General features: G+C 39.0%; 1 protein-coding gene across 3 annotated transcripts in view; it reads left to right on the plus strand.

The window, feature by feature from the left end:
* Positions 1 to 27,310, plus strand: part of LOC111147679 (L3MBTL3, histone methyl-lysine binding protein) — a 117,470-nt gene that overhangs the window by 23,398 nt on the left and 66,762 nt on the right. For 2 of the 3 annotated variants that reach the window (XM_022503893.1, XM_022503894.1), the window contains 10 exons: positions 5,235 to 5,346; positions 5,711 to 5,785; positions 7,224 to 7,383; positions 8,617 to 8,749; positions 10,597 to 10,681; positions 12,210 to 12,301; positions 14,515 to 14,619; positions 16,343 to 16,478; positions 18,448 to 18,539; positions 21,052 to 21,203. In XM_022503893.1, coding sequence (XP_022359601.1) covers positions 5,235 to 5,346; positions 5,711 to 5,785; positions 7,224 to 7,383; positions 8,617 to 8,749; positions 10,597 to 10,681; positions 12,210 to 12,301; positions 14,515 to 14,619; positions 16,343 to 16,478; positions 18,448 to 18,539; positions 21,052 to 21,203 — 1,142 coding nt within the window. The remainder of the gene's footprint in view (positions 1 to 5,234; positions 5,347 to 5,710; positions 5,786 to 7,223; positions 7,384 to 8,616; positions 8,750 to 10,596; positions 10,682 to 12,209; positions 12,302 to 14,514; positions 14,620 to 16,342; positions 16,479 to 18,447; positions 18,540 to 21,051; positions 21,204 to 27,310) is intronic. The other variant, XM_022503895.1, reaches the window with a different exon arrangement.

The raw sequence follows: 27,310 nt of genomic DNA on the forward strand, positions 1-27,310 counted from the left end.
AATAGGATCTATGTCACAAGGTGATTATAAGGATTGAAAAAAGTAACATGGAAAACACTTAACAAATTGTATCTTTTCTGGCTTTGTGATATATTATGTAAGCTGCCTTTTTTTTATCGCTTTATTCTTATATTTTCCTTGTACATTTTTGTTGCATTATTTTGGTGTCAGTAGATGATGAAATTTATAACTTTTGTTCAGTTAGATTTTGAACTTTCTATCCCTGAGAAGTTTCCCTCCCTCAGAAATTTAAATTGCCTGAAGGTTTTCTGAGCAATGGATTTTAGGAATTAGCCTATTACTTTTATTAAGGTAATCAGGTAATTAAGCCACTTAGTGGGTATTATAATCTGGTTTATTTTATTTGACTTTTAGGCTCATCTAATTACCTGGGTAATTGCCATGTATCCAACTCACTATATATACTGTAGACAGTTTGAAACCCCACTTCTAAAAAAAAATAATTAAAAAATTGTTTTTCTACTTTATAACCATTTTTACTTGAAGAGATTAAAGGATAAGCCAGTTGATTATGTTACTTAGGGTTTCTTAATCCCTTACTCCTGATATTAATATCTGAGTCGCTTAAGAGACCTGATTGAGAAATTGATTTTTCACAAAAATAAGATATTAAAAAGAACTTTGAATAAAGCACGAGATTTACTCTCTGACATCGTGCCTTGTCTATCTTACATTACTGAAGCTTCTGTTTTTTTCATGGGTATAGCCATGTGGATTTCCTCATAAACAAGGCTCTCCTAAAACAGCCTGCTCGGATTAACGTAGTCCATACAGTCAGCCAATACACAGAAGTCAGTTTCTTATCATGGGAAGAGGTTTTTATATGCTTCAGTTTATTGCCATTTCGAAAGAATGTTTCTCTGTAAAATGTTGCTGGCCAATCAAGTTATGTCACTCTTCTGCTTAAAATCCTTTAGCAGTTTCCTGTCTTTTATGGCAAAGTTTATCTCAGAAGTTTTTGGTGATCTGGTCCCTTCTTTCTTCCAGCTGCTTCTCATTTCACTCTTCTGTGCCATCTTGTTTCCCTTCCAGGCCAACTAGCTAGTTGAAGGCTTCAAACCTTGGTCTGTATACTGTTTCCTGTTGCTGAGTCCCCTTGCCCCTCTTCGTCCTGAATTAACCAACCTTTATATAAAACAGTGCAAAAACTTTTCATTTGCATGCAGGAGTGGAAAGAATAGAGAACCTACTCTCTGATGAGCACTTTATCTGCATCTTTTTATTTAATCCTTTTGAGGTATTTCCTGGCACTGTTGTCAGTTTACAGATGGGAAAACAGAGGCCCAGAATGGTTAAAGCATTTGCCCAGGGTCAAGATATTGTCAGAACTGCGTCTAAAGCTGGGCTTTTCTGATACTGAAATTGATTCTCTTAACACTGCTATACTACAGTCTAAAGGGAGGAGATGTTTTCATAACAAAAGAGATACAGGGAAAATGTTAGAGCAATTTAGAGGTGGTATTATTTTAGCTAGAGGGATCGAGAAGGCTTTGGGAAGTAGTGGTCACATGGGCTTCAGGTGTCTGAAAATAGGTAGACATTTACATGAAGACTGCTGTGTGCAGGGATGGCAGGCAAGAAAGAGAAGGACATTCAGAGGAAGGACTAGCCTAAGAAAGTATTAGTGTTACAGGAGAAAGGCAAGTGTCTGCGGACCCTCTTGGAAATACTGTAGTCATCCATAAGACATTTTTGCTTAAACAAGCTTTAGAAACTGTGCCATTGCCTAATTTTTCTGTAAAATGGCATATTAGTATTTGTAGATGAATTTCTCAAGGCCAGCCGTAAGAACAGGCAGGGCAGTAGGTGGTAGGGGGGAGGTGCATGGTAAGGCTCCTTGTCCCTAAGCAGTTTCTCTCTCTGAACTTCTAATTGGTGTCTGAAATTTATCCACAGAGAATTATTCCTCTGGGTCATGAGGAATTAGCCATTTGGAATCCTTTAGTAGAATGCAGATACACTCCTGAGAGCGATAGCATCTTATCTAGTAAGAATAGTTGCCACTTAACTGAGAGCAAGACCCTGAGCAGCCATGCAGAAACCCAACTGGAAAATTCACTGCACTCATCGTGCGCAGTTTTGCCTTGTTGTGATTAATGTTCAAAAACATGTAGTTACCAGAATCTTTGCTCTTAAAGCAGATTGGTAAGTAGAATTCACATGTCATCATGGAAAGTAATAAAACAAAAATAGTAACCTCAGCAGCATCTTTTAATGATCTGCTATTAAAGACGGGCAAAAATCAGCAAAGGATCCTTTGCCTCTACAAGCAAAAAGAAAGAAGAGAATTGAATCCGTTAAAGGTAGTTCAAGCCAAGTTAAACAAACAAACCTTTGTAACCCCTTATATATTTCAGGCATAATTGTTTTCTGACTGACCTAGATGTATCCACCAACAGAACAAATTACAATGTCAGCTGATGTGTTTGATGTGCTTAATAAATTTCTTTTGTAAAGTTTATAATTTTGATGTTCTTGATTATGGAATGGAGCCACGCGATAAATTTTAATGCTGCTTTTTAGATGTCTGGATGAAAAGAACTAATAACTTTGAAAAAAGAAGTAAGAGGGATTATTTCAAGTTTCCATGGCTCTGACACCATTCATAAAAGCATTACCCACTTCAGAACCTGGTGTTTTATTGGGGTAAAAAAATGTTGGGGAATGTGTCAGTCTTTCTGGAATTCCATCCGTGGAACTCCAGCAATGCTGGGAGCACCTACCAGCATATGTTGTCCAGCATTTTCTACAATAGTAACATTGTGAAAGACAGTAAATCCAAACTGAGAAGCCAGAAAAAAAAATTTAACCCCTATGTTTTTTTTGCATATGATAGGGTACTTTGAAAACGCTTGGAGGTTAATTTTTGACATAAAGTAAATTTGGTTAGGGTAGATGTTCTTTACTTTTTCAGGGTTATAGAATACTTTTGAGGATATGATGAAACTTATGAACCTGTTTCCCAGAACTATGACATAATTTTGCATGTATTTTCATGCAAAAGCCCAGCTATGGATCCCTGGCTTCCAGGAGTTTATTGTGTTCCTCAGTGTCGTGGCATCTTTCCTCTATACTTCGGCTATAGGTCATTTACTGGCAATAAGTATTAGAAGGAAAAGATAACTGGGATTAATTGTTGTATTGTGGGAATATTACTTTTTAACTTTGAGAGTAGTTGAGTCTAAAGCTCAACTCCAGGTGTCATAACTCTGCACTTTAAAGATTCAACTCAGTGGTGTTCTCTTTCTCAGCATTGGAAAGGCAGCCTTGCAGCTTAGCAGCAGGCTGGAAGCTTCTACCACAGGAGACTCCGTGTAATGCCAATGGTGCCATTTCTCACATTCTGTAGTTTTTAAACAGGTATAAATTAACATCAACCTATAATAAAAGTAAAACTACTTACCTGAACTGAATGACAAAGTTCATGCCTCTGGTTTTGTTAAACATTCATGCAGAATTGATTTTCTGTCTCATTGTTTCATATCATTAATTAGTAATCATTATGGCTTGTTTTTTCTACTCTTGCCCAGTAGATGGTACTGTCAGCTTTATTTTGAAATAGTCCCTTTCCAGAGTAGATCATTTAAAAATTTCTTGTTTTCCGAAAAGTAAAGTTATTTTTAGCTCTTTTCTTCTCAGTTACCTTTTTGCCACTTTCTACACTGACATTTTTAGGTGAGCACACCAGGTATAGTAAACACATGTCAGCTGGGAACTTGTATCTGAAATATGTAGTAGAGAACATTTTCACTTCCCTTAACAATTTCAGCTTTGTCAGTCTAAAAACCTTTTAATCATGGTAGAGTACATGCATAAAATTTTTTAAGGTGCTGTGTTTTCCTGGTGAAAGGAATAGTAATTTTTGCCTCAGCCTCTTCTGACTTGTAGTTTGAATGATTAAATGAATTGTTCTGTTGGCATGTTGACTAAATAGATGTTTTAGATTGGGGAATGGCGGTCTTAAGTTTCACTACTACATATTGGCATGCTCATCTATATTTCTGTGAAACATCTAAAAAGTTTAAGCAAAAAGTTTATGATTTGAATGGTGAGCTTTCCAGTGGATCCCGGCGCCTGGGTGGCTCAGTTGGTTGAGCAACTGCCTTCCGCTCAGGTCATGATCCCCAACTTCCGGGATCGAGTCCGCCTCGGGCTCCTAGCTCCTTGGGGAGTCTGCTTCTCCCTCTGGACTTCTCCTCTCTCATGTTCTCTCTCACTCATTCTCTCTCAAATAAATAAAATCTTCAAAAAAAATTTTTTTTAAATAAATTTAAAAAAATTAGTGGATCCTTGAGATCATTTTATTTTATGGAAAAACAGAGGACTATGGAAAATTTGAACTTCATGAATAGGAGAGAAAACCTAATTGTTTCAAAGAGGATAATGGTGGTGTCCCTGCACAGAGATGGTGGTTAAGCCTTCAACCCATGCACAGTACAATCTGGCTATTGCACAAACATACTTGGTTTGAAGCTTGCCATGAGATGAGAGGAATTTGCAATATTTGAAGTCAAAATGTCCATGAAATCAAAATGCCTGTAATTTTGATAGCCTTGACCTGTAGCTAGTAGATCTGTTCGCATCTCATAGACTTTGCCGGTTGTTTTGGAGGACTCCAGGTGAATAGGATGGAGAATTCCAAAAAGCAATGAAAGAAAGAAGTGTAGAACTGGGGCTCACGTGGCTCACACTTGTCTTCTTCATCTACATCTTGGAAATATAAGGAGTTGCGAGTGTAGGTCATTATTTCTGGAAGAAAGATTTCTTTCTTTCTCTTGGCCTGGGTGAATTGGGTGAGACAAGTTGATTCCTGGGAAAACAGTAATTCTTCTTTTACTAATTTTGATTACTAAGTAAGTAGTAATACGAAATAAGAAAAGAGGGGGGAAAAAAAAGCCCTATCAAGAACTGGTGTTTGAAATGATAGAGCACGTGGAGTGAGCAGTCAATTCTACCAGCACAGTGCAGGGTTGGTTGGTAATTTTACCGGAAGAAGTACCTTGCTGCTTTGTTCTGTTTTTCCGTCCCCGAATCCCTAGATTAGTAAAACTCAAAGGACTTAATATTAGCAGAGGGCTTATCTAGGTATATTTGCTGAAATGAACTTTATAAGCATTATCAGTTTGCTTCAAGACTGTATGTGTCAGCCATGAAACGATTACCATTTTGAGCGCTTTTGTAAACGTTGCCCCTTTCTACCATGTTGTCCCTAGTTTCGGGTGAACGAGTTTGGAGCCCTGGAAGTTATCACAGATGAGAGTGAGATGGAAAACGTGAAGAAAGCAACAGCTACCACAACTTGGATGGTACCAACTGCTCAAGAAGGTACGAATGGGTCATCTGCAGGGCACTTTCTGTTGAGAGTTTTAAAATAAGAATATCTAGGTTTTATAAAATAGGCTGGAACTTTGAAAATCCTGGGTGGTTTTCATGGGACATGTTCTTAGGTAAATTTCTATAACAAAACTCATACAGAACCAACTTTTATATTTTAAAATAACTATAAACTGTCTTCTTTCCTAATGCCAGATCTGTTAATTGGCAAGGTTAATTGGCAATTATCAAGTAAATCCAGTGTTGTAATAGCCTACCCAGGTGATTTAGCCAAAAGCCTGCCACCTTTTTCTCATCTATCTGATGGTTGTAACTAACACCTATATGCTGATGACTCCTAAATCTGTATCTCCAGCCCCGACCTCTCCCCCGAGCACCAGGCCCGTATTTCCACCTGCCTACTGGACATCTCCACCTGGATGTCCCACAGGTACCTCAAACTCCACATGTCTGAAATGCGATTCATTTTCTATTTCCTTCTCCCCTTCCCCCAGACTTGCTCTTTCCTCTGTAACCCGTATTTCAGTTGGTGGTGGCACCATCCACCCAGTGGACAAGCAAGAAATCTAGGAGTCATCCTGAATTTGTTCTCCCCTGGTCCCGCGGCCTGTTCCTCAATCCTCTTGGTTTTTATTTCCTAAATACCTCTCAGATCTGGCTTTTTCTACTAATGACCACTGCCCCTGCCTCAGTGTAGGCCCTTCTCAGCTCTCACCTGAACTGTCGCGGCCTCCACCTAGAGAACCACTCTGCTGCTAATTTCACCTGATTGGTCCCACACCTTGAAGTCAGGGGAACTTTTGTAGATCGCTTACCTGATTTCTTCACTTCGCTGATTTCTTATTGTCTCTGTAGCGGACCGTACAAAGATCCGGGTGGTACCACCCACCTGCCTGCTGTGCCTTTTTGCTCTCTGTTCTGTTCTGTCCGTACACAGTGTCCTGGTAGTGCCAGCAGCACTGAATTCCATGTCATTCTCCCAATACGTCATGTGGTATCGTCCTCCTTGCCTCTGCTCATGCTCTTTCTTCTGGCTGGGATGCCATTTCTCTCTTTGTCCAGTTGGTAAATGCCTCTTGGCTTTCAAAACCCAGTTGAGGCTTTATACCAGACAATCCTTCCCTGACCTTACCCCAGCCAACTGAATCACTTCTTCCTCTGTACTACTTCTGGAACTTGTTCATGCTTTAAGTGCATGTTAATCATATTTTATTATAAATATTGGTTTTCTTCCCTGTCTTCTCTTCTAGACTGTGAGCTATCTTGGGCAAGGTCTGTACTGTCAATATCAGTGTCTAGTGTAAACTGGTGCCTAATACATGTTTGCTGAATGAATGATTAGCCTAACAAATTCAGGCGGAAGGAAGTGTGAGTTCCTAAATGATTTGGGTCATTATGATTTAGGAGCTCTTTTATATGAAAAGTCACATAGATGGTGATTTAACCAATTTAGTAGAATAAAACCACTCATCAAAAGGTAAATAACATAGATAAGCCTTTTTAAATTGTGTCAAAGATACATCCATAAAATAGGATTCTGTAGATTGACAGTTTCATCTTCTGAATTTAGTAATGAAAATTTCTTTATCTTACTTTGAACTCTGCAGAAAAAGCCTTAGATAAACTTTTATCTTTTCTGCAAAATATTTTTTTGTTGTATAAGTGATTTGAATGATTCCTCCTAAGCCCGTTCTCTTTTCTCTCCCAAGCACTATATATTGGTCATTCATTCATTCAACAAACATTATTCTTGTATTGTGTTGCTAACAAAATTATTAGAAGAAAAAGTTTACATGTATTTTGGAATATTTTCTGTCATGGTTCTAATTGTTTTTTTGTTTTTTTGTTTTCTCCTTTTCATCTTCTAGTCTTTTCAGAGAAGACTGGGATGCCTTTCAGGTTGAAGGATCCAGTGAAAGTAGAAGGGCTTCAATTCTGTGAGAACTGTTGTCAGTATGGCAATGTAGATGAGTGTCTTTCTGGAGGAAACTATTGCAGCCAGAATTGTGCCCGGCATATCAAAGACAAGTAGGTTTTTGCCCTGTTTCATCTATACAATGGGTTTTAGAGTCCAAGGTCATGGTACTTGGGAATACAGAGGCTGTCCGACATTGGTCACCCACTCATGCCCTTTATTCTCCCAGAGACTTTGCCTTTAGAGACATGTGGATGCTGACCCCCATTACTTCCATTGTGTCTGATCTGAGCTGTCCTGCTTAAGTCATATCTGCATGTACAACCTCTGTCTCTTTAGCCTTTCGATTATATCACAGGCTCCTGCTAAGCGTATTTGAATTTCTCTGGTCTGTATACATTTTGATGATACCGATGTTTATGGAAAAGCAGTTTTGTTTGTATTTGAGGGGCTCTTAGGTAACTCCGCTAACACTCCACCGGTGAAACAAAGCCACCACAAACTGGGGACCAGCTGAATGAAGATGGCCTTAGAGAGTTGTGTAACAAGTTGCCCAACTGGAGATCTTGGGGCAGACTGATGATGAGAAGACAGGGGTGTCCGCTGTGGCTGACAGTGCTGTGTGACCTGGCCATTTGGGGACTGTCTGACAAAGTTCAGCTAATCACTAGGGTGTGTTTTTTCATATAACTGTGTACCACAAAGAAGTGTCTTGACCCTTATATATTTTTGTGGTGTTTCCCATGTATTTTCACCAGCGTAGTGGGAATTGTCTGTTTTTGTTGGACAACTTTTATTTTACAAAGTTATACTTGGCCTTTTTTCAGTTGCACTTGTCCTTCTTAATAATTACTAGATCTTTGCATTAAAATTGCCCTGAAGACTAAAACATCTCTAAATAATTGTTTCTTTTATTAGTGTGGATGGCAGATGTGAAAGACAAATCATTTTAAACTTTTACAGCCTGTTTCACAGACGGCACTGATCCCCTTTTGAAATTAATATATAATAATATAATAATATATAATAATAATAAATATATAATAATAAAATAAAAATAAAAAATAAAATAAAAATAAAAAAATAAGAATAAAAATAAAAATAAATAAAAAATAATAATAATAAATATAATATATAAAATTTCCATTTTCTACCTTGGGCTGTTATGTGTGCCAGTGGTTTCAAGTGTTACTTAGCTGTGATGTTCTGATGCCTACATACTTCTCCTGGTGGTTAATGTTTTTCCTTTGGAGGATGATTTTTTTTTTTAATTGCATGATTGTCAACATGTAGATGTTTGATAGGTATTGTTTCCTGTCACTATTTTGGGTTTATAAACACAACAGAGATCAGAAGGAAGAAAGGGACATAGGAGAAGACAATGAGGAAGAAGATCCTAAGTGTAGTCGGAAGAAGAAACCGAAATTATCTCTGAAGGCCGACTCCAAGGAGGATGGAGAAGAGAGAGATGACGAGATGGTTAGTATCTCCCGTGCACCTACTGGGGGCACGGGGTGCTTCCTAGGAGAATAGCACCCGGTCAGAGGCGCTGACTTCCAGTGGTGGTTCCATGACTTTCTGTGTTTCCATCTGCGAGTTATCTCCCTACCCTCTTCTGGGTGTCACTGTCCACCTTTCAAAATGAGAATAATAAATAATGGTATTCCTCCCTTAGGCTGAAGAAGTAGGGTGTGCTAAAATTTATTACCGGAGAGCAAGGCCACAGCAAAATCTTCAATTTTGCAAATGAATCTTCAGTCCCTCTCAATAGCAAAAATGTCAATCCCATTTTGGTAAATTACAGACAGATCACATAAAACTATGCAAATAGGTAGAAAATGGCAGATAAATGTCAGGTATATTTAAGGGAAACTAATTCAGAATGTGCTAATTAAGGCATAAATATCTATCCCTAAAGTATATATAGTGGTCCTATGTGAAAAGAGAACTTGGAAAGTCTTGAAATTAAAGACTTCCCCTTCACATTGGTGTTGACCCACCATTATTTGCTCATCTCTCTCCTAGGAGCTGGGAACACAGGGGATGTGTGGCAGTGGGAGAACAGGAGCTCTCTTCTCAAGGACACCACATTCTTTTAAGGGGATAGCTAATAAACAGGAGACACGGCAGCCTGTGATAAATGCTATGTGAGAACAAAGTAGGGCGTGAGGATTGGCTGACTCCTTTAAGCTGGGCTATCAGGGAGGCCTCCCAGAGAAGCTGGCAAGAACAGTGTGATCTCCGTAACAAGAGGGAGCCCCAGCTTTGCCAAAGGACTGAGGAGCCCCCCGGGCAATGGAATGGCTGGGAAGAGCCCCTAAAGCAAGAACCTTTGTGATGTGTTTTGTTTGAGGAAATAAAGTTTAGTTGAGTCTTAAAGGTCAAGGGAGGGTAGAGTTAGATGAAGCTGAAGAGGTTCAGGCCATGTAAGGCTTCCTGAGAAACCAGACTTAGGGGGTTTCATTCTGTTTTGTGTGTGATGGGAAGCCATGAGCAAGTTGAAGGCAAGGGAATATGATGACATGATTTATGTTTTAAAGCAATGGCTCTAGTGTTGGCATGTGAAAGTGAGAATGAAATCAGGGAAACACTCAGTTTATTGCAGTAGACTCATTAAGAGGGCTAGGGAGGATAGAAGTCACTGGATTTAGGGTAGATGTTGGAGGCTGTCTTACCAAGGTGGTGAGGGAGAAAGAAGGATCAGGAAAAACTCAGGTTTTGGCTTAAATAATTGACTGGGTAATGATGTCTTTTATTGAGGATGGGAAGGCAAGACTGGAGTACAGAATCTAGAGTCCACTGGCATCATGGATTTGAGACGTTCATTAGGTATCTGAGTAGAGATCCCAGGTGGGCAGTCAGATACAGGAGTCTGGAGTCAGGGAAGAGGGTCGGGGCTACAGACTGGGGATATTGGGCAGGCAGATGATATTTAAAACCCAGGAAGAGGGATTCAATAGAGAAGAGAAAGGAAGTGGGTTGGAGGAGACACCAGCAAAGGGACCGAGAAATACAGGCCAGTAGGGTGTGAGGAAAATCCGCACATAGTGGTCAAGGAGCTATAAGAAGAAAGTGCTCCAAGAAGGCAGGAACGGTATCTGAGTTGTTGCAGAGTGTGATTCTTGGAAATGTTCTTATTTTGTAATGACCTCAGGCCAAAAGCAACACAGTTCTCAAATGACCTGTGTTCTTTCTTTCTTTAAAAGTTACGAAGTGAAATTGAAGAAAAGTACAAAAAATAATAATGCTCTCTGACAGCTCTCTGACTTTTCATTGGTGCCAATTTCATGAGCTTTTAAAATCATAATTTTCCTTTCTTGCTGTAGGAGAACAAGCAAGATGGAAGAATCCTGAGGGGTTCACAGAGAGCCCGAAGGAAAAGACGGGGTGATTCGGCTGTACTGAAGCAGGGTAAATTGATGAAAGAAAGATTTTACTTGTGGCTTTATGAAGTGGAAAATAATTCACACAGGTAGACATTTTCGTCTTAATTGGAATGTACACTATGGTTGTGAAGGTACTGTTTTGGGTTTTTTTTTAAATTTTGTCAATAAAAATCAGGGTTTTGAAGAAGTAGATAAGGAAAAAAATGGAAATTAGTAACTTCTGAGTAGTGTCCATTCAAACTTGAAAACAGCTTCCGATATTTTTCCACCAAATAGTTTTTTTTCTACTTTTGCACATTAACTAAAACCTTTGTTCTTGTTCATTTCCTAAGACTTCAAGTTTTCAATGTTTCCTCTCAAACTACAACCTCCTGATGGGGAGCCTTTTTTTTTTTTTTTTTTTTTTTTTGTCATTGCTCCTCAGGCAACACTTTATTTTCACGACAAATCCAGTCCTTAGACCCTTTCCTTTTACACTTGACTGGATGACCTGACCTCCTTATTCATCCTGGCCCTGAGCTCATTTCCACAGACGCCCACTAGATTTTGTCCTGCTTTTCTGATGCGTCCCATCTGTCCGCCAGCCCTTCGTGTCAGGTCTGTCCACTGAGGGCAGTCCCACCACCGACCTGGCCATTCCTGTCGTCCCTGCAAACTAGGGCAGGAGGCCAGTGTGTCTGCTCACCGCGTGGATGCATTCCTTGCCCATTCCTCTCTCAGTTCCTCAGACACGGCTTCAGGTATTTCTGCCTGCCTCAGGCACACAGCCTAACTCATATTCTAGGGGGAGATGACCTTCTGTTTTACATCACTGAGATGATAGGGGATAAACTCCTCACTCTGCTTTCGGCCTCACCAGTGTTTTAACCTTTCTCTCCCTTCTGCTTTTCTGTCTTCAGAGCCCCAGCTCTTCTGGGACCTTGTTCCTTCAGTCATTTATTTTTGCCCCTTACGTGTTCAGAATTTCTTTTTTTCTTTTCATGGGCTTCATCTTAGCATGCTCAAATCTCGCCCCCCCCCCCAAATACCTTTCGCTATTATGTTCTTCCTTTCATTTCTATTATTTATTAAATAAATCCACAATAAAATGGATATTGGCTGGCGGCATACCTTTATCACTCATAGATTCTTTTGCAGCTCAAAGTCTGGCCCTTGCTGAATTGACCATCCCCTCCCTTCCCAAATTAGCGGCCATTCCCTAAGCACTCCTTGCTCTGGCCTCTTCTTAGTCCTCAGCTTCTTGATCTCAGGAAACATTTTTGGATTATCTTGTTTCACGATACTCTTCTGTCTTGGTTCCCTGTGTTGTCTCCATCATCTATTCTAAATTCTTCTGCTCTCTCTTCTGCCATCATAACTGCTTATACACCACAGTTTACTCCTTACCTTTGTTTCTTTGGAAGAGGGGCCTGGAGGAGACTGGGAAATACCAGTCATGGAAGTAAAAGAAGATCCCAGCGTAGTAGTAGTTAAGGAAGTGAGACTTCACAAGATACACATCTGACTTCTTACATCTTCTTACATCTAGCCTATTAGTCTCACTTGCTTTTCAGGTTTGCCTCCTAAAGGAAAGAAAGCCTGGTGCTGGGCATCCTACCTGGAGGAGGAAAAAGCTGTGGCAGTGCCTGCGAAGCTCTTCAAGGAGGTACGGGCCCTTCTAGAAAGCATTGTCTGCATTGTCTATAAGGGCATTGTCTACAAGGGCAAAGGGTCTGGAATTCTGATCTGGAATTAGGATTGATGTCTCTGTTGTTTGTTTAAGAAATGTGACTTGGGAAAATTTCTCAAACATACTGTATTTCATGAGTGTATTTATGTGGAGGGGATAGTGCAAGGGCAGCTAACGTTAATATAGGCTGACCACGCCCCCATGCCCCATGCACGGACACACGTCGGGACACACTTGCTCTTTTCTCTTGACATTTACCAGGCTCCCGCTCAGTAATTTTAAGAGGGATACCTCTACTACTGCCGAAAAGCTCATACATAAAGAAAATCTGGCATGAAATTTCATGTCAACATTATGGCTTTGGGAGAAGTGAAAATGGGTTACTGAGGTTTATGTAATATCACAACAACAATCTAAAAGCAGGTTATTGTATTCTGTTAACTGTAATAAAAACATTTTGTCATGAGTGACTTAAGCTCAGTTAGAAGTGTAGCTACCAGGTATGGTTCTGAGGAGCAGCTGCCACCACTGGGCTAAACCTGGGGTCAGGAAGCCTTTTCTGTAAAAGGGCCAGATGGTTCATATTTCAGATTTGTAGGGCATCTGGGCTCAGTTACTGCAACTCAGTTCTGTTGTTGTAATAAAAACAGCCGTAGACAATATATAAAAGAAGGGCTATGGCTATATTCTTGTGAAACTTTATTTATAAAAACAGGTTGTGGGCTGGATTAGACCCACAGAGCGTAGTCCACTGAACCTTGCTTTAAATTATTTATATTTAATCATGGTGTGTAATAAATCCTCCATTGATACCTTGTTAGCTATGCATTCACATAGGCAGTTTTAAAAACATAATGAATAGTAAATGTTGCGATGATTACATCTACATTAAGAATATTTAAATGTGGGGCGCCTGGGTGGCTCAGTGGGTTAAAGCCTCTGCCTTCGGCTCGGGTCATGATCCCAGGGTGCTGGGATCGAGCCCCACGTCAGGCTTTCTGCTCGGCGGGAAGCCTGCTTCCTCCTTCTCTCTCTGCCTACTTGTGATCTCTCTCTGTCAGATAAATACATAAAATCTTAAAAAAAAAAAAAAGAATATTTAAATGTAATTGTAATTACATATGGACTTGTTCTATATAATTATTTTCTATAAATTTGATTCTTTGTAGAATAGATTTTTTTTACATTAAAAAACGTTTAGGTACACCTAATTACTTGAATCAGTGAAACAGCCTTGTAATTCACACTGTAAGAGTACTAGAAGAAGAATGTGACTATGTCCTTCAGAGCCCTGTCCTCTAGGTCCCAGATTTGCCTCTCCCCGTAATAAGTGATTACTGCTACCAGTTCATCCATCCCCTTCCTAGAAAATTGTATGTGCAAATAAGCAGTAGATATACAGATCCTGTCCTCCCCATCTTCAACCAAATAGTAACATGTCACACACACTGGGTGAGACTTTGCTTTTTTTTTTTTTTTCTTAACTTAGTTTGGAAGGATTCCATCATTCCATCATGATTCCCTTCATCGTTCTTTTTTTCTTCATCATTCTTTTATATCGATTATTAGTTAATTAATATATTAATCATATCTTTTCCATAATAAGTTGCTCTCTATTAGTGGACACACTATTAACATATATGTTAATATATGACAGATATATGATACCCACATATAAATGTTTTGGTGAATGACCTTGGATACTCCTGTCATTCTGCACATTATGAGGGTATCTCTGTGGATAATTTCCCAGAAGTAGAATTACTAAGACAAACCGAGTGTCCTTTTTGAATAGATAGCGGGAGATGGCAAGAGGTTGAGCCAGTTTCGATCCCTGCCAGCGATGTGTGTGTGTGCCTCTTCCCCCAGAGCCTTGCCCACACTGTGTTACCAGACTTTTTGATCTTGACAAACCTGATTAGGGAAAATATGTTTTAGTGTAATTTTACCTTGTATGACTGTCATGGATGAGGTTAAGCATCTTTTCAGATACATAAGACATTTCCTTTTCTGTGACCTTTTTATAGTCTTTGATAATTTTCCACTGAATTATTTGGTGGTCCTTTTCTTTTGGATTTTTAAGAATTACTTAGCTGTTTGGTTAGTCTTTATTTAAGAGTGGTAATTAGTCACATTTTAATTGGGCTTTCAGGATAAAATACTAAAACCAGTGTCATTTTGCATTTTAGTATCAATCCTTTCCATATAACAAAAATGGGTTTAAAGTTGGCATGAAATTAGAAGGCGTGGACCCTGAACATCAGTCTGTGTACTGTGTTCTCACTGTGGCTGAGGTAAGCCTAGCCTTGTCTTTATTTTTGCAATAAGAGGGCGATTATGGGGTTTTAATAATGGGAAAAGGTTCCATTTGTTGAGTGCTGATACCAGGCATCATACTTCTTGTTTTGTGTATTAACTCACTGAATCTTTATAAGAATCCTATGCAGTTCATGTGTTTTCATTTCTGTTCTATAGATAAAGGAACTGAGGCTCAGAGAGCTTAAGTGATGTTTACAAAGCCACACAACTTCAAAGTATTAGAAGCAGGATTTGACCCCAGGTCCTTGTGACTCCATAGCTTTGGTCATACTGTGGTTCCTTAACATAGGAAACAGAGCAACGGGGTGGAGGGGGGTGCTGGGTGGCCCAGTCAGTTCTGTGTGTCTGCCTTTGGCTCAGGTCATGATCCCAGAGTCATGGGATGGAGTCCTGCATCAGGCTCCCTGTTCAGCGGGGAGTCTGCTTCTCCCTCTGCCCTTCTCCCCTGACTTGTTCTTTCTCTTTCTCAAATAAATAAATAAAATCTTAAAAAAAAAAAAAAAAGAAAAAGAACTAGACCAACAGATATGTATATATCTTTTAGTATTTCAAGGTACCTCTGTGAAATTTTTTGAGAAAAATTGTCCTAGTCTATTTATATATTTATCTTAGTCTAGTATATTATACTAGTGTATTATATACATAATACACTAGTATACTAGTATATTACTGAGAGCATTTCTTAGAATTTACTGCCACTTGGATTTTAACCGTATGTTCCAGAGGACTTTCCATGGCAGTAAATAAGCATCTCCCTTATTATTCGAGAATGGTTAGTGGTCCCGGCTCTGCGCTCTTGCCTCAAGCTTCCTGACCGGCTTCTGCAGAGCAGGTGCTCCTGGAGTGTTTAGAGGTCTACTGTGTCATGTGCTCCCACCTGAATGCATCTGCTGTGCTAGAGGCCAAGGGATTGAGAGGCTGGACTTCTATCTGAGAACCCAAGGCAGAGAGTGACGCAGCTGAGCCCTCCTCAACCCATGTGAAGTTGTAACTCAGAACTTCCCCAAGAGCAGCCCTCTAGACAGCTGCGTGGCCTCAGCATTCAGCACGCGTTACATAAAGTGAGTTCTTAACGGCGTTCCAGGGAACCTGTCTCTGCTAAGTATGAGTTGAGGAAGGCTTTTCTCGCTTTCTCCCAATGCAGCTACTGGTAGAGAGGTGAAGCTGTTGACCTCCCTCCGTGTACCAGCCTTGGCCGGCTCTCACAGTCTGCAGCGCTCTGCCAAGGCCAAGAGCCAGCATTCAGGCAGTGGACAGCGGGGCGTCACCCTGGGACTCTGCAGGGGCTGCATGCCCTGTGCGGGGCTGGCTCTGTCCCTGCCGGCCCTCCTTGCTGATGCATGCTGGTACAATATAAAGAACGGAGAGAGGGCATGGCTATGTGGGAAAATCAGTCTTCGCGCAGTATCTTTGCGCTCCTAATATAACTGGGAAGAATGCCAAAGCACAGCAGCTCAGTTCTTCCCAGAGAAGGCCTTTGCCTTTAGATTTTGTCATTTTGTTCACTTGCTTTTATGGCTGGTCATGAGGGCGCTTTGATGAACATAGGCTATGTCACACTGACAGTCCATGTTTATTTGCGTACCAAAATCAGTAGATTTTGTTTTATTTTGTAAACAAGTTTTATACAGAGATATTCTGGGTATTTTGGATTTCTTTCTGTTTTTCTAGTCAGTCAGCCTGCCTTACCTATTTCAGGTTTGTGGATACCGGATAAAATTGCACTTTGACGGCTACTCTGATTGCTACGACTTCTGGGTAAATGCAGATGCTCTGGATATTCACCCAGTGGGGTGGTGTGAGAAGACTGGCCATAAACTCCATCCTCCCAAAGGTATTGTCCCTTTTTTGTTTCATATTTTAAATGCTGTAAAATCTTCTTTCCTTATACCGTGATTTGGAATTTTTAAGAATTCAGACTTTATGATGATTCAGGTAGACCCTTAAACAAGCTTATTGTTTATGAAGAAAAATGCGTTCATTAAAGTGAAAGAAGCGTAGAAAGTAGAATCCTTTTTAATGATAAACTATGTTCATGTACTTATTTGTATATAAAATAACATTGGATTGATACTTAATTTTTTTTTAACTTGTTCATCTTCATTTTTTATTTTAAACAAATTATATGGTTCCAATGATATATGCCCTAGATTCAAGATTGATACTTAATTTTGAATACAAATTTTAGTGACAGATTTCTTTCATACACACACCCCTCCTTCCCCGCCCTCCCCCTCCCACACACACAGCTGACTCTTGAATAACACGGCGGTTGGGGCCACCGTCTCCCAGCACAGTTGAAAATCCATGTGTAACTTTTGACGCGCTTAAAAACTTAATTACAATAGCCTGCTGTTGACCAGAAACTTTACTGGTAATATAAATAGTCAAATTAACACAAGTTTTGTATGTTACATAGATGATATACTATCTTTTTACCATAAAGTAAGCTAGAGAAAAGGAAACGTTATTAAGAAAATCATAAGGAAGAGAAGATGGGAGTAAGTGGCCCCATACTGTGCAAACCTGTGTTATTCAGGGTCGAGTATTTAGATCCTTGGAAAAACACGTTTGAAAATTTAGTTCTAACCTGTTGACATGACGAAGTTTACTTACTCATATTTCATTATATAGAAAATCTCTAGAAATTATGCATTGAATTCCCGAATCTTAATATTTAGGAGATTGGGAGGGAGAATGTAGCCCTAAACACTGGTTTGAGTGGGGGTTGAATTAATAGCAATTACTTTTTTGTTCCTGAGTTCTCTATACTACAGTCTGCCAGTGATTCTGCCTGTTTCATTTTTACCTAAAGATCCAAGAATAACAGATAACCATCTTTTTCCAGTCCATCTCTGGTGTATTTCATAATATCTTGTTTCTTTCCTTTTCAACTGTTTCATTCAATATTGCTTACTTGGTGTTAAAGATCCAGGTGACCAGTGTGGTATTTTTGGCCTGTCTCAGGGCTCTCATTTTTTCATGGGCTAGCCATCCTTTGGTTTTAAGTGAAAAATTAATGGCAGGATGGTATTTTCAGATGGCTGAAGGATTAAACAAAAACACGTAGAAAAAAATGAGGATGAAAAAGAGAATCTGCAAACCTTTATATAAATTGACCTCCTATATGTGGTGAATTATTTGCTCTTCTTTTCGTGCTGCCTTCTGGACTTTAATGGAGGTAGAAGAGAGCACATGAGCCAATAAAATAAAATGCTCAGTTTCCTTTTTAAAGGAAATGTTGGCTTCAACAGCATTAAATGTGAAATTGTGCGCATGAAGGCAAGGACATTTCCATTATTATAATTTGCCAACATCCTTACTTCATAAATCTTGAATTGTCATTCTTGTGGTGATAGACTAAAAAGATTTTATCTGTTTTATTACTGTTTTCTCCAGTTTCCAACTTGTTCCTGCAAGTGAGTTTCCCAAAATATAACAGGTGAGGGGAAAATAAAGATTTTGACTCCCCCGCTCAAGCATTGACTGTGGAGCAGTTATACTTAAATACTGATATAAATAGCTTGGTAATAAGCAGACCTGAGTATAATACATATTTATTACCTTTTATTTATATCCTTTATCGTTCATTCAGAATTGAAAAAATAATACAATTTGTTGGAAATAAACACAGCCTGTGTGAGACAATCCATAGTTATGAATTATGAGTTAAATTTTGTCTTTTTAAAAAAATAGATTGTTCGATTTCAGCATGTTGGAGGTATAGCTGAAAGTGGGAATGGAAAATTAAGTATGAAACATTTTTACATTTTACTCAATCTGTGTATATGTGCTTATCCAAGGTTATAAAGAAGAAGAATTTAATTGGCAGACCTATCTTAAGACATGCAGAGCTCAAGCTGCTCCCAAGTCATTGTTTGAAAACCAGAATATAGTAAGTACATCCAAAATACTTTTCCTTTCAAGGGAAGTGACTTTTGATGTTTCGCAGGATAAACTAAAAGTGATACCAAGAGACTATAGTAAATTTTATTGTTTTGGTAAATAAAGCACTCTTAGTTAAACTTTAAAATTAGCTTAAAATTATCATGAATACATATTTGATAGCCAAATCATGGTTATTGTGTTTTATTGAAGGGTGGAAGGCAACACAGGAAGGAAACCCTGGTGAATTTACAGTAAAAGTACATAAAAAATTAAATTGGGATATTTTATTGTTAGTGTCCATTCTTAGAGTGCTGTTCACATGGGATTCATGCAGTGAAATGAGGGTAGCCCTGTTGGGATTTGCATGCTTAGGGACGGTGATTCACCTTCCCTCCAGCGAGTAGCTTCCTTTTGCCATGTAACAGAAGCAAAGTCTGGATGTGTATGTATTTCCCATATTTTTGACTTGTGTTCCCATTTTCCACGGTGTTTTCCCTGTTGCATCTCTGAGGAAGCCCAACATGTTACACTTTTCTTCCTTGTCCCCGTTCTGATCTAACTGGAATTAACAGAGAGCAGGCAGGCGGAAAGCCAAAATACCATCTTTCTAACAGTTAAGGGCTCAGTTGGAGTACATGCATGACCTCTATCTGTTGACAAATGAGCTCGTGGATTCTGAGACCTCGAATTACGATGTACTGGCCCTTCTGCCCCATCCCCCAAGCCCAGGAGCACTGGATTGGGGCAGACCTACACCCCGCAGGGACAGAACAAGCCTGTAGAAGGGTGGAAATTCCATGCCCTGTAGGCCAGTTTGCTCTTGTGAGTGGGACCACTTCCTTCTTCCAGATTCACCAGTCAGGTGACAGTGAGTGAGAACGTAGAGAGAGACAATAATGTTGCAGTAATGAGGTTCCCTCCAAATGGAAATGAATATTAGGATGGGGTAGAAACTTTCTCACCCACTCCAAATACCTTCCGTTTGTGAAATGGTTTTAACCAGTTGTTTCAGGCATTGGTCTGGTGGCTAAACAAGTCTCTGATCGAATTGAGCACAGGCCAGGTTGAATTAGAGAACTGAAGAGGGCTCTGTGTGTGTGTGTGTGTGTGTGTGTGTGTTTAGGTGACTAATAGAGCTAATGAGCCAGATCATTTTTTTAAAAATCTCTTAATTGAGAGGAGAGCTTAATTACTGAAATGTAAATACCGTGTTGTCAGTAGGTATTCTCTGTCAAGACAAGGGAGGGAGGTCAGTTAGGTGGAAAATTCAGCAGCCTGCTCCAAGATTCCTAATCCCTTTCTGGTTCTCTGAGGATGCGTTCAGTCGGGGATTTGATTAACTGCCTTGAACCGTCATCTTAAATTCTGTGCAGTGCTAGTGTACAGCTTAATCTTGAGCAATGGGTTTGATCTCCAAGACACAATTAACTTTTCTATCCCTAAATTCTTCTACCTCAGAATATGCAAATATTTGTGGTCAGAGCCCTGGTAAATAATTTCAGGACTTAAACGTATCGTCAGGGTGTCTGTGTACCATTAATTCCTGCTCCTTCTATTCATCTAGGACATAAGCTAACATTTTCAGATACGTGTTATCTACACCTCTGTAATGAGAGCTGGATAGTTATAGTAAAATGAGAGATAACAGTTGTTTTGCTTAAAGTAAGTAGAATAGTTATCTGTATGCTTAAGTCTGGACAGAGGATTTTTTTAAGAAGGGCAGAAATGACTTGGGGCGTTATGATTGGCATAACTGATACCCAGTACATCTCTCCAAGTTAGGATAGTTTTCCTCACACAAGATCCTAAGGAATGTTTATATTTTAGTGCACCTCAGGCACTAAATCTTATTGAGCTGTTATTGTCTTAGTTCCATTACTCAGATGGCTGATCATGTTTGGTGTTAGTTATGTTAAAAATTACTTTGAATGGCCATGTGTGTTCAGCCGTTTGTTTTGCTGCTTTTGTGAATAATATCTGTAGTGTTAGGTAAAAGTTGTAATAATTTGCAGCTTTTCATGTCTGAAGATGACCTACTTTCAGTAGAGTACTCTTTAGAGAGATCGCTTCAGGAATGGGAGTGAACTTGGACTGACTCATACACATTTTTAACTTGATTAACTGCATATTTTGTGTGAAATAATTTTCATGATTAAGTCTGTAATCAAGGACAAGAAAAACAAAAAGGGAACTGTATGGTGAATTAAACTTGCTTAACTAGTGGAATTGTCTAACTAGGGTGCCAGAACACATATTGAAATTGATTAAACTCTGTGAGGTTATGAGTATTTTGGTCTGGAGGTCCAGATATCCGCCTAGTGACTTGGGTGTACCAATAGGACATTGTTTTATCATTGCTGCTTGTTGGAAAGCGACCCTGCTTGAAAACCAGTACATGCTCTTTAAATAATGTGAAGGCAGCTGACGGATGCCAGGCCTTCAGGGGGGAGGTGTAGAGAGGGTACAGATCTAGCTGTTAAGTGTGTGCTTATCTCTAATTAAATCTGTGTGTTTCGTAGACAGTAATCCCATCAGGCTTTCGAGTTGGAATGAAGCTCGAAGCTGTAGACAAAAAGAATCCTGCATTCATCTGTGTTGCTACGGTAACAGATATGGTGGACAATCGTTTCCTGGTACATTTTGACAACTGGGACGAGAGCTATGACTATTGGTGAGACCTTTTCCGTTGCAGTGTGCTGTCTGTGATGGGTGTGTTCAAGGCCACCAGGTGCATGGAAACAATACTAATGCAAAGCTCATGACAAGAAAACAACAGTGCTTTGTCCCATTCTTTGCCGTTTCAGATTTTTAATTTTGCACCTATTTCATATGGCACATATTTCTAAGTAGTATCCTTCAATTCGACTTCATGACTTGTATTTTGACTCATTCCTGCTGTGGAAGTGTGGTTTACCCCCCACCCAACACGTGTTCATGTGGGAGTGCCCAGACATGCATACTTCCCCCTTATCCTGGGTGTCCTCTGTCATTTTCTGAGAAAATAATTTTCCTTCATATTTTCATTCTCAGTAACTAATTAAACATTTTTAATTGCCAAATACAAATATATTAATTGGGGAATATTCTTAATCCTTAGAGTTTTGGGACATACTAAAGTAGTAGGAGCAACATATTAGAAAATCACATACCTGTAATTCTAATAAAGCCATCATATTTTGATTAAGCAGTTGAAATAGTGATTTCCATTCCTAATTCAAATTTATTGATCATTACAATTCAGTTTCCTGGTGAAGGTAATTTCTGAAGTACTTAATTCCTTCCTAGAACACTGGCAATGAGAACATATCTTTATAAAATATGGCCAGTGTTACAGTATCAATTGAATACTAATTTATATAGGTGTTGCTGCATTTCAGGAAAGCTTGTTTCCTGACCTGACTTTTCAGTATGCATACATTTAAAAATTCAGCTGAGCTGTCAATCATTTCCATTACTCCTCAAATTGGATTCTTAGAGACCAGTTTTACTTACAGTGTTTTAAAAAGGAGAGGCATTGAATCCATTTGCTATTCATACTTTTTAAATGCTTTCTGTTATACATTACATGTATTTTTTACAGAATTTCTTTTAAGGGTAGACAAGCAGTTCCATTATTACACCACATAGAGTCTTGTACTTCTGAATATTTTCGATGTGTTTTTCCCCAGCTTTTTTCTGCAAAGCATAATTTTCCCCATAGCATGTCTTTTCATTCCGTTTGCAATAAAAATTTTTGAAATATAGACCATTTTAAGCATATACAAAAGTAGAATAATAGTGACCTGCCTGCAGCCACTTTGCAGCATCAAAAATTATCAACTTAAGATTCACTCTTGTTTTCTCTGTATTCCTTCTCCTGAAATCCCAACTTCAGGATTATTTTAAAGCAAATTTCAGATAGCATAGCATTTCATTAGTGTATATTTCAGTGTGTGTCTTTTAAAGATAGGGATTCTTTTTCTCCAGATTCATTGTTATAAATGCTATCTTGTTATTGACATACTGAAACATTCTTCCCAATTATCTTAGTTTTGTGGTTTTTTGTGTGTTGTTGTTTTTTTCCTTTTTTTTAGATTTGATGGTTTTAAATCCAAATGAGGTGTACACTTCATGATTGTTTTGATGTTTCTCCTGATCTCTTTCTTTATAGATTCCTATTCCTCTCCTTCTCTACCCCTTGTAACTTTTATTGAAGAAACGAAGGTGCTTGTCCTGTTGAGTCTCCCACAGTCTGGACTTGTTGATTGAATTCTCAAATTGCTTACCATGTTCATCTGTTCCTCATATTTCTTACTAATTCGTGGTTTCTGTTTCATTCAAAATTATCTGTACCTAACTTGAGTGAGGGAATCGATGAGAAAACATTTAAATTGAGTAACACCATAAATCTGTTCTGAGGTCAAGTGTGTTTCTCCCTTGCTGTGTTTGATGTGCTATGATGGTGACAGTAGCAGAGTGATGACCAGATCCATTAATAAAGTGATACTTCAGGGGCGCCTGGCTGACTCAGTCAGAAGAGCTTGTGACTCTTGATCTCAAGGTCATGAGTTTGAGCCCCATGTTGGGTATAGAGATTATTTAAATAAATATTTTTAAAAATCAGTGATACTTTAAAGCAATTATTAAAATTTGTTAAAATGAGTGCTTTTTGTTTTTAAAGTTCTGATTCATTTAGGATGATTTATTTTTAGCTTTTGTCTGATTTAAACAAAATGGGTAAATGTTTATTTTTTGTGGTCTTAGAAGTATTAGAGAGTTTTAAAAGTGTTAAGTTGTTTGTCATAAGATGTGTTTCCTTTAAAAACATTCTTCTAGAAAAAAGTAATGAAAAGCCTAGAAGACTTTGTCACATTCATTTTTCTTTGATGCCAAATGCCTAGGGAATAGGAAAGATACTGGGTTCTTATTTTAGAAAGAGCAAAGAAAAAAGATTTTTTTAAACACTGATTTTTTTATTTTTATGAGCACAGACTAATTATTTTTAGGACAAAATGTACTTTGAGGATTTACTTATACTTCTAACTGTTGACATGAAATCATATTTTGTTCATTGTCAGAATAAGAGTACAGTGTGTTCTCTTTCTCAGAATGCAATTATGGCACACTGAAAATTGCTTAAATGCATTGGAATTTCTCCAGCTTTATTAAATATTATGTTCTTTGATCTTTGAATTTTGGGATGGGTTTTATCTATATAAATTACTTGTTTAGGTATATAATTGAGGTTACAAATAAGATTGCTTTCTGAATTTAAAATGATTTGGAAATGAGATTTTTTTTCCCATTTGGATTGAATAGTGATCTTACATCTTTTTTTACCTTAGTGGGAGTTGGAAAACATGTACAGTTGACCCTTGAACAGTGTAGGGGGCAGGAGTTCTCACCCCCAGTACAGTCACAAATTCGTGTGTAACTTTTGACTCTTCAAAAACTTAATAGCTTGCCGTTGACTGGAAGCCTTACTGATCACATAGCCAGTTGATGAATTTGTATTTTGCATGCTGAGTGTTATATACTGTTTTCTTTTAATAAAGCTAGAGATAAGAAAATATTATTAAGAAAATCATAAGGAAGAGAAAACACATTTATAGTACTGTATATATTGGAAAAAATCCACGTACAAGTGGACCCGTGCAGTTCAAACATGTATTATTCAAGGGGTCAAGTATATAAATCTGTCTGCATTTGTAGTAGTACAAATGCAATGAAATGTTTCTTCCTTCCAAAGAGGAAAACTGAAAATGCATGCAGAGTTGAAGTAGTTTTTACTAAAGGGGAAATAGTATATGTTAGAATAAAATTTGCTTTACCTCTGGGTTTCCCATGTGCTTTTATTATACTGGTAATTGCTAGCAGCGTAATTCTATCCCCTTGACAGTCATTAGACTTATTAATAATCCTAAATAGCTTGGAATAGTAGAACTAGAAAGGACTTGAAAGTTGGGGAGGATCACCATCAAGGTGAGGATGCCATTGTCCTCCCAGAGCAATGCCCAGCCTCTCTTCCACTGCCTGGAGACTGGGCTCCTCAGCAGAGCACTGGTTTGAAGGAGCATCTCCTCCCTTCCCCCAGGTGCTAGCAAGGAACCTTCCCTTTTTTTAAAAATTAACATATAATGTTAATTAGCCCCAGGGGTACAGGTCTGTGAATCGCCAAGGAACCTTCCTTTTAAGAAATGTTATTTTCATGTGGTCTGGTCTTTTGGTAACTAGGAAGGCACAGCACGACTTCACTGATTGTTGAGTAGAAAAGCTGTCATAATTGAGATTGCAGCTTCAACTGTCCCTGAATTTCAGTCTGGTTTCCCAGTTGAGGTAGGGCAAGAAAAAATCAACAAGTAGATCTATGAAAAAGAGAAGAGTCAAGTTAGTGAATTAGAACAAACAGGGGGGCTCGGGCCATTATCTCTAAGTGTACTTCAAACTTTGTTATTGTTTTTTGGGGGTTGGGTTTTTTTTGGTTTGTTTGTTTGTTTAGAGGTGACTCTCTTTTGTCTCCCCAAAGTAATGTTGAAAAGTTTACAGCATGTTGTCAATTTCTGAGAGCAGTGTCAAAGTTAACAGGTTTGTCGTCATTTGAGAAGCATGGGTTGATGGTGGTCACAGTTACAGAGACGAAAGGAACCTAGGTAGCTCTGCATTTCTTCCCTGAGGGGCTCGGGGTCTGGGGAGGGGCACAAACCATGGGCTGCACGGTACAAGGTTTGTGCTTAGTTTTTAGAACCAACTACTTGCTGTCTAAGGTGGTGGGTAGGGGGAAAGACTGACTGATAGAATGGAGGGTTCTTGGGGAAGGTTTCCTGGAGGATATGGGATTTGAGCTGGACCATGAAGGATGATAGGAATCAGCTCTTGGATGTTGGGATGGAATATTCCTGGCCGAGAAAAGCATGTGCTTGTGTTTAGGCCCAGGCGAGCAAACAGAGGTATGTTTGGGGAATGGCAGCCCATCTGTTTAGTAAGTGACTTTACTCATGTCTAAGCTTTAGTTGCTTCCTTTGCAAAAGGGATAACAATACGTACCTCATAGGGTGGTGTGAGGATTAAAATAAAAGTTTAAGAAGCAGAAACCAGTTTGCAGAAAGTTAAAGAGGTGGCTACAAGGGACTTCAGTCAGAGAAGCTAGGTCCTGGAGGTGAAAGTGGATTATGGGGTGTTAGGGGTGGGGGCAGTCAACAGGGTAGGGTTTCCTGCACAAAAAGAGTTTTGGGCTTAGTTTTCAGGCTGAAGAAATGAGGCCACCATGAGGAAGATATCTGAGACTGTGGTCCTATAGGAAGAGCTAACCTGGGGGAGAAAGGAGCTCCCTTCCCCGTCAGCCTGGAGAAGATGAAGAAATGATAGGAAAATTTGAGAGAAGCATAATGATGTGGCATCTCCTTTCTCTTTCCCAAGGAGTCCCTGTTAGTGAAAAATCACGTTTTAATCTTAAAGCAAATTAGTAATATTGAAAACAGCTGCTATGGGGAATGGGATTGGAAATGAATTAGGGATGAAAAGAAGAACTACTTAACTCAGCCTGATGAGGTTTGGGGTTTAGTAGTGAAACACAGAGTAATGGAGGCCCCTGAGAATTGGCGCAGACCCAAACCAGGAAAGCAGGGTTCTGGGAAATAAAGGGAGTCATCATGCTCTGAATTCAGGGAGTAGGCAAGGCCGAGTGGTGTGTATTTCTTCAAAGAATCTGAACCATTATTGCTTGAAATGAAGACTTCAGTATTTTCCTTAGGTGAGCATCTTGAAATGTTCTCATTTGACTCTCTGCCTAGATTTGCAGAGTCTGGAGCACATGCATTTGGTTGAGCTTTTGGCTGTGACTAGAGAAAACCAGAATCTCTTTCTTTTCACCTGAAAGGCTTGGTGAAATCTCTTAACCTCTTTCTGTTTCCATAAAATGAATATCTTAGCATCTACTCTCTTTATCCTTATATTAACATGAGTTTTTCGTGAGTGATTTCTTTGGATTCTGACCTTTCCAAAGCCTACCTGTCGAGGTCTGACTGGATCTTAGGAGTCTTCTTGAATAATTTTCACTCGCTTATGAAATGGACTTTTTTTTTAAGATTTTTTTAAGATTTATTTATTTATTTTTGAGAAAGAGCACATGATCTTGTGCAAGCAGGGAGAGGGGCAGAGGGAGAGAATCCCCCATGCAGACTCCCCGCTGAGTACAGAGCCCAACACAGGCTCTGTCTCATGACCCTGAGATCATGACCTGAACCGAAATCAAGAGTCGGGACCCTTCACCGACTGAGCCACCCAGGTGCCCCTGAAATGGACTTAAAAAAGTGTTTGACATGGACTTCTTTGATGATTTTTGTAGAAACCCAAAAGAACAAAGGAGGGCTGGTGCAATGATCAACAGTTTACAAACTTCTCACCATCAGTCATTCGTCTATAATTACATTTCTTTCTGGTTCCGTTTCTGCTTTTGAACACTAGATGGGACTAAGAGATGACTTGTTTGACAGTAGTAGTAGCAGAAAGGATTTCACAGGCTTCCAACTTCATTCTCAATGAAGTGTTGGCTGATGGGCAGAGTGTGAGTACAATAGATGAAAACAGGGCCATTTCTGTTTTCTCTACTGAGATGGCTTCCTGTTGATTTTAAATGGTAACTTTGATCAGCATTTAGGCAGCATTAAAACCTTACATAAGATTCGAGTAGTACAGGAATGTGTATGGCTGAGATACACCATGGTATTTTTCTTAATTGCAGTTTATAGAGAAATGCAATAAAATCAAAAGAATTAATAATGTTGCTGTTCTTACTTTAAT

This window comes from Enhydra lutris, unplaced genomic scaffold (assembly GCF_002288905.1).
Source record: "Enhydra lutris kenyoni isolate GAN:26980312 unplaced genomic scaffold, ASM228890v2 scaffoldscaffold17, whole genome shotgun sequence".
Lineage (NCBI taxonomy): Eukaryota > Metazoa > Chordata > Mammalia > Carnivora > Mustelidae > Enhydra > Enhydra lutris.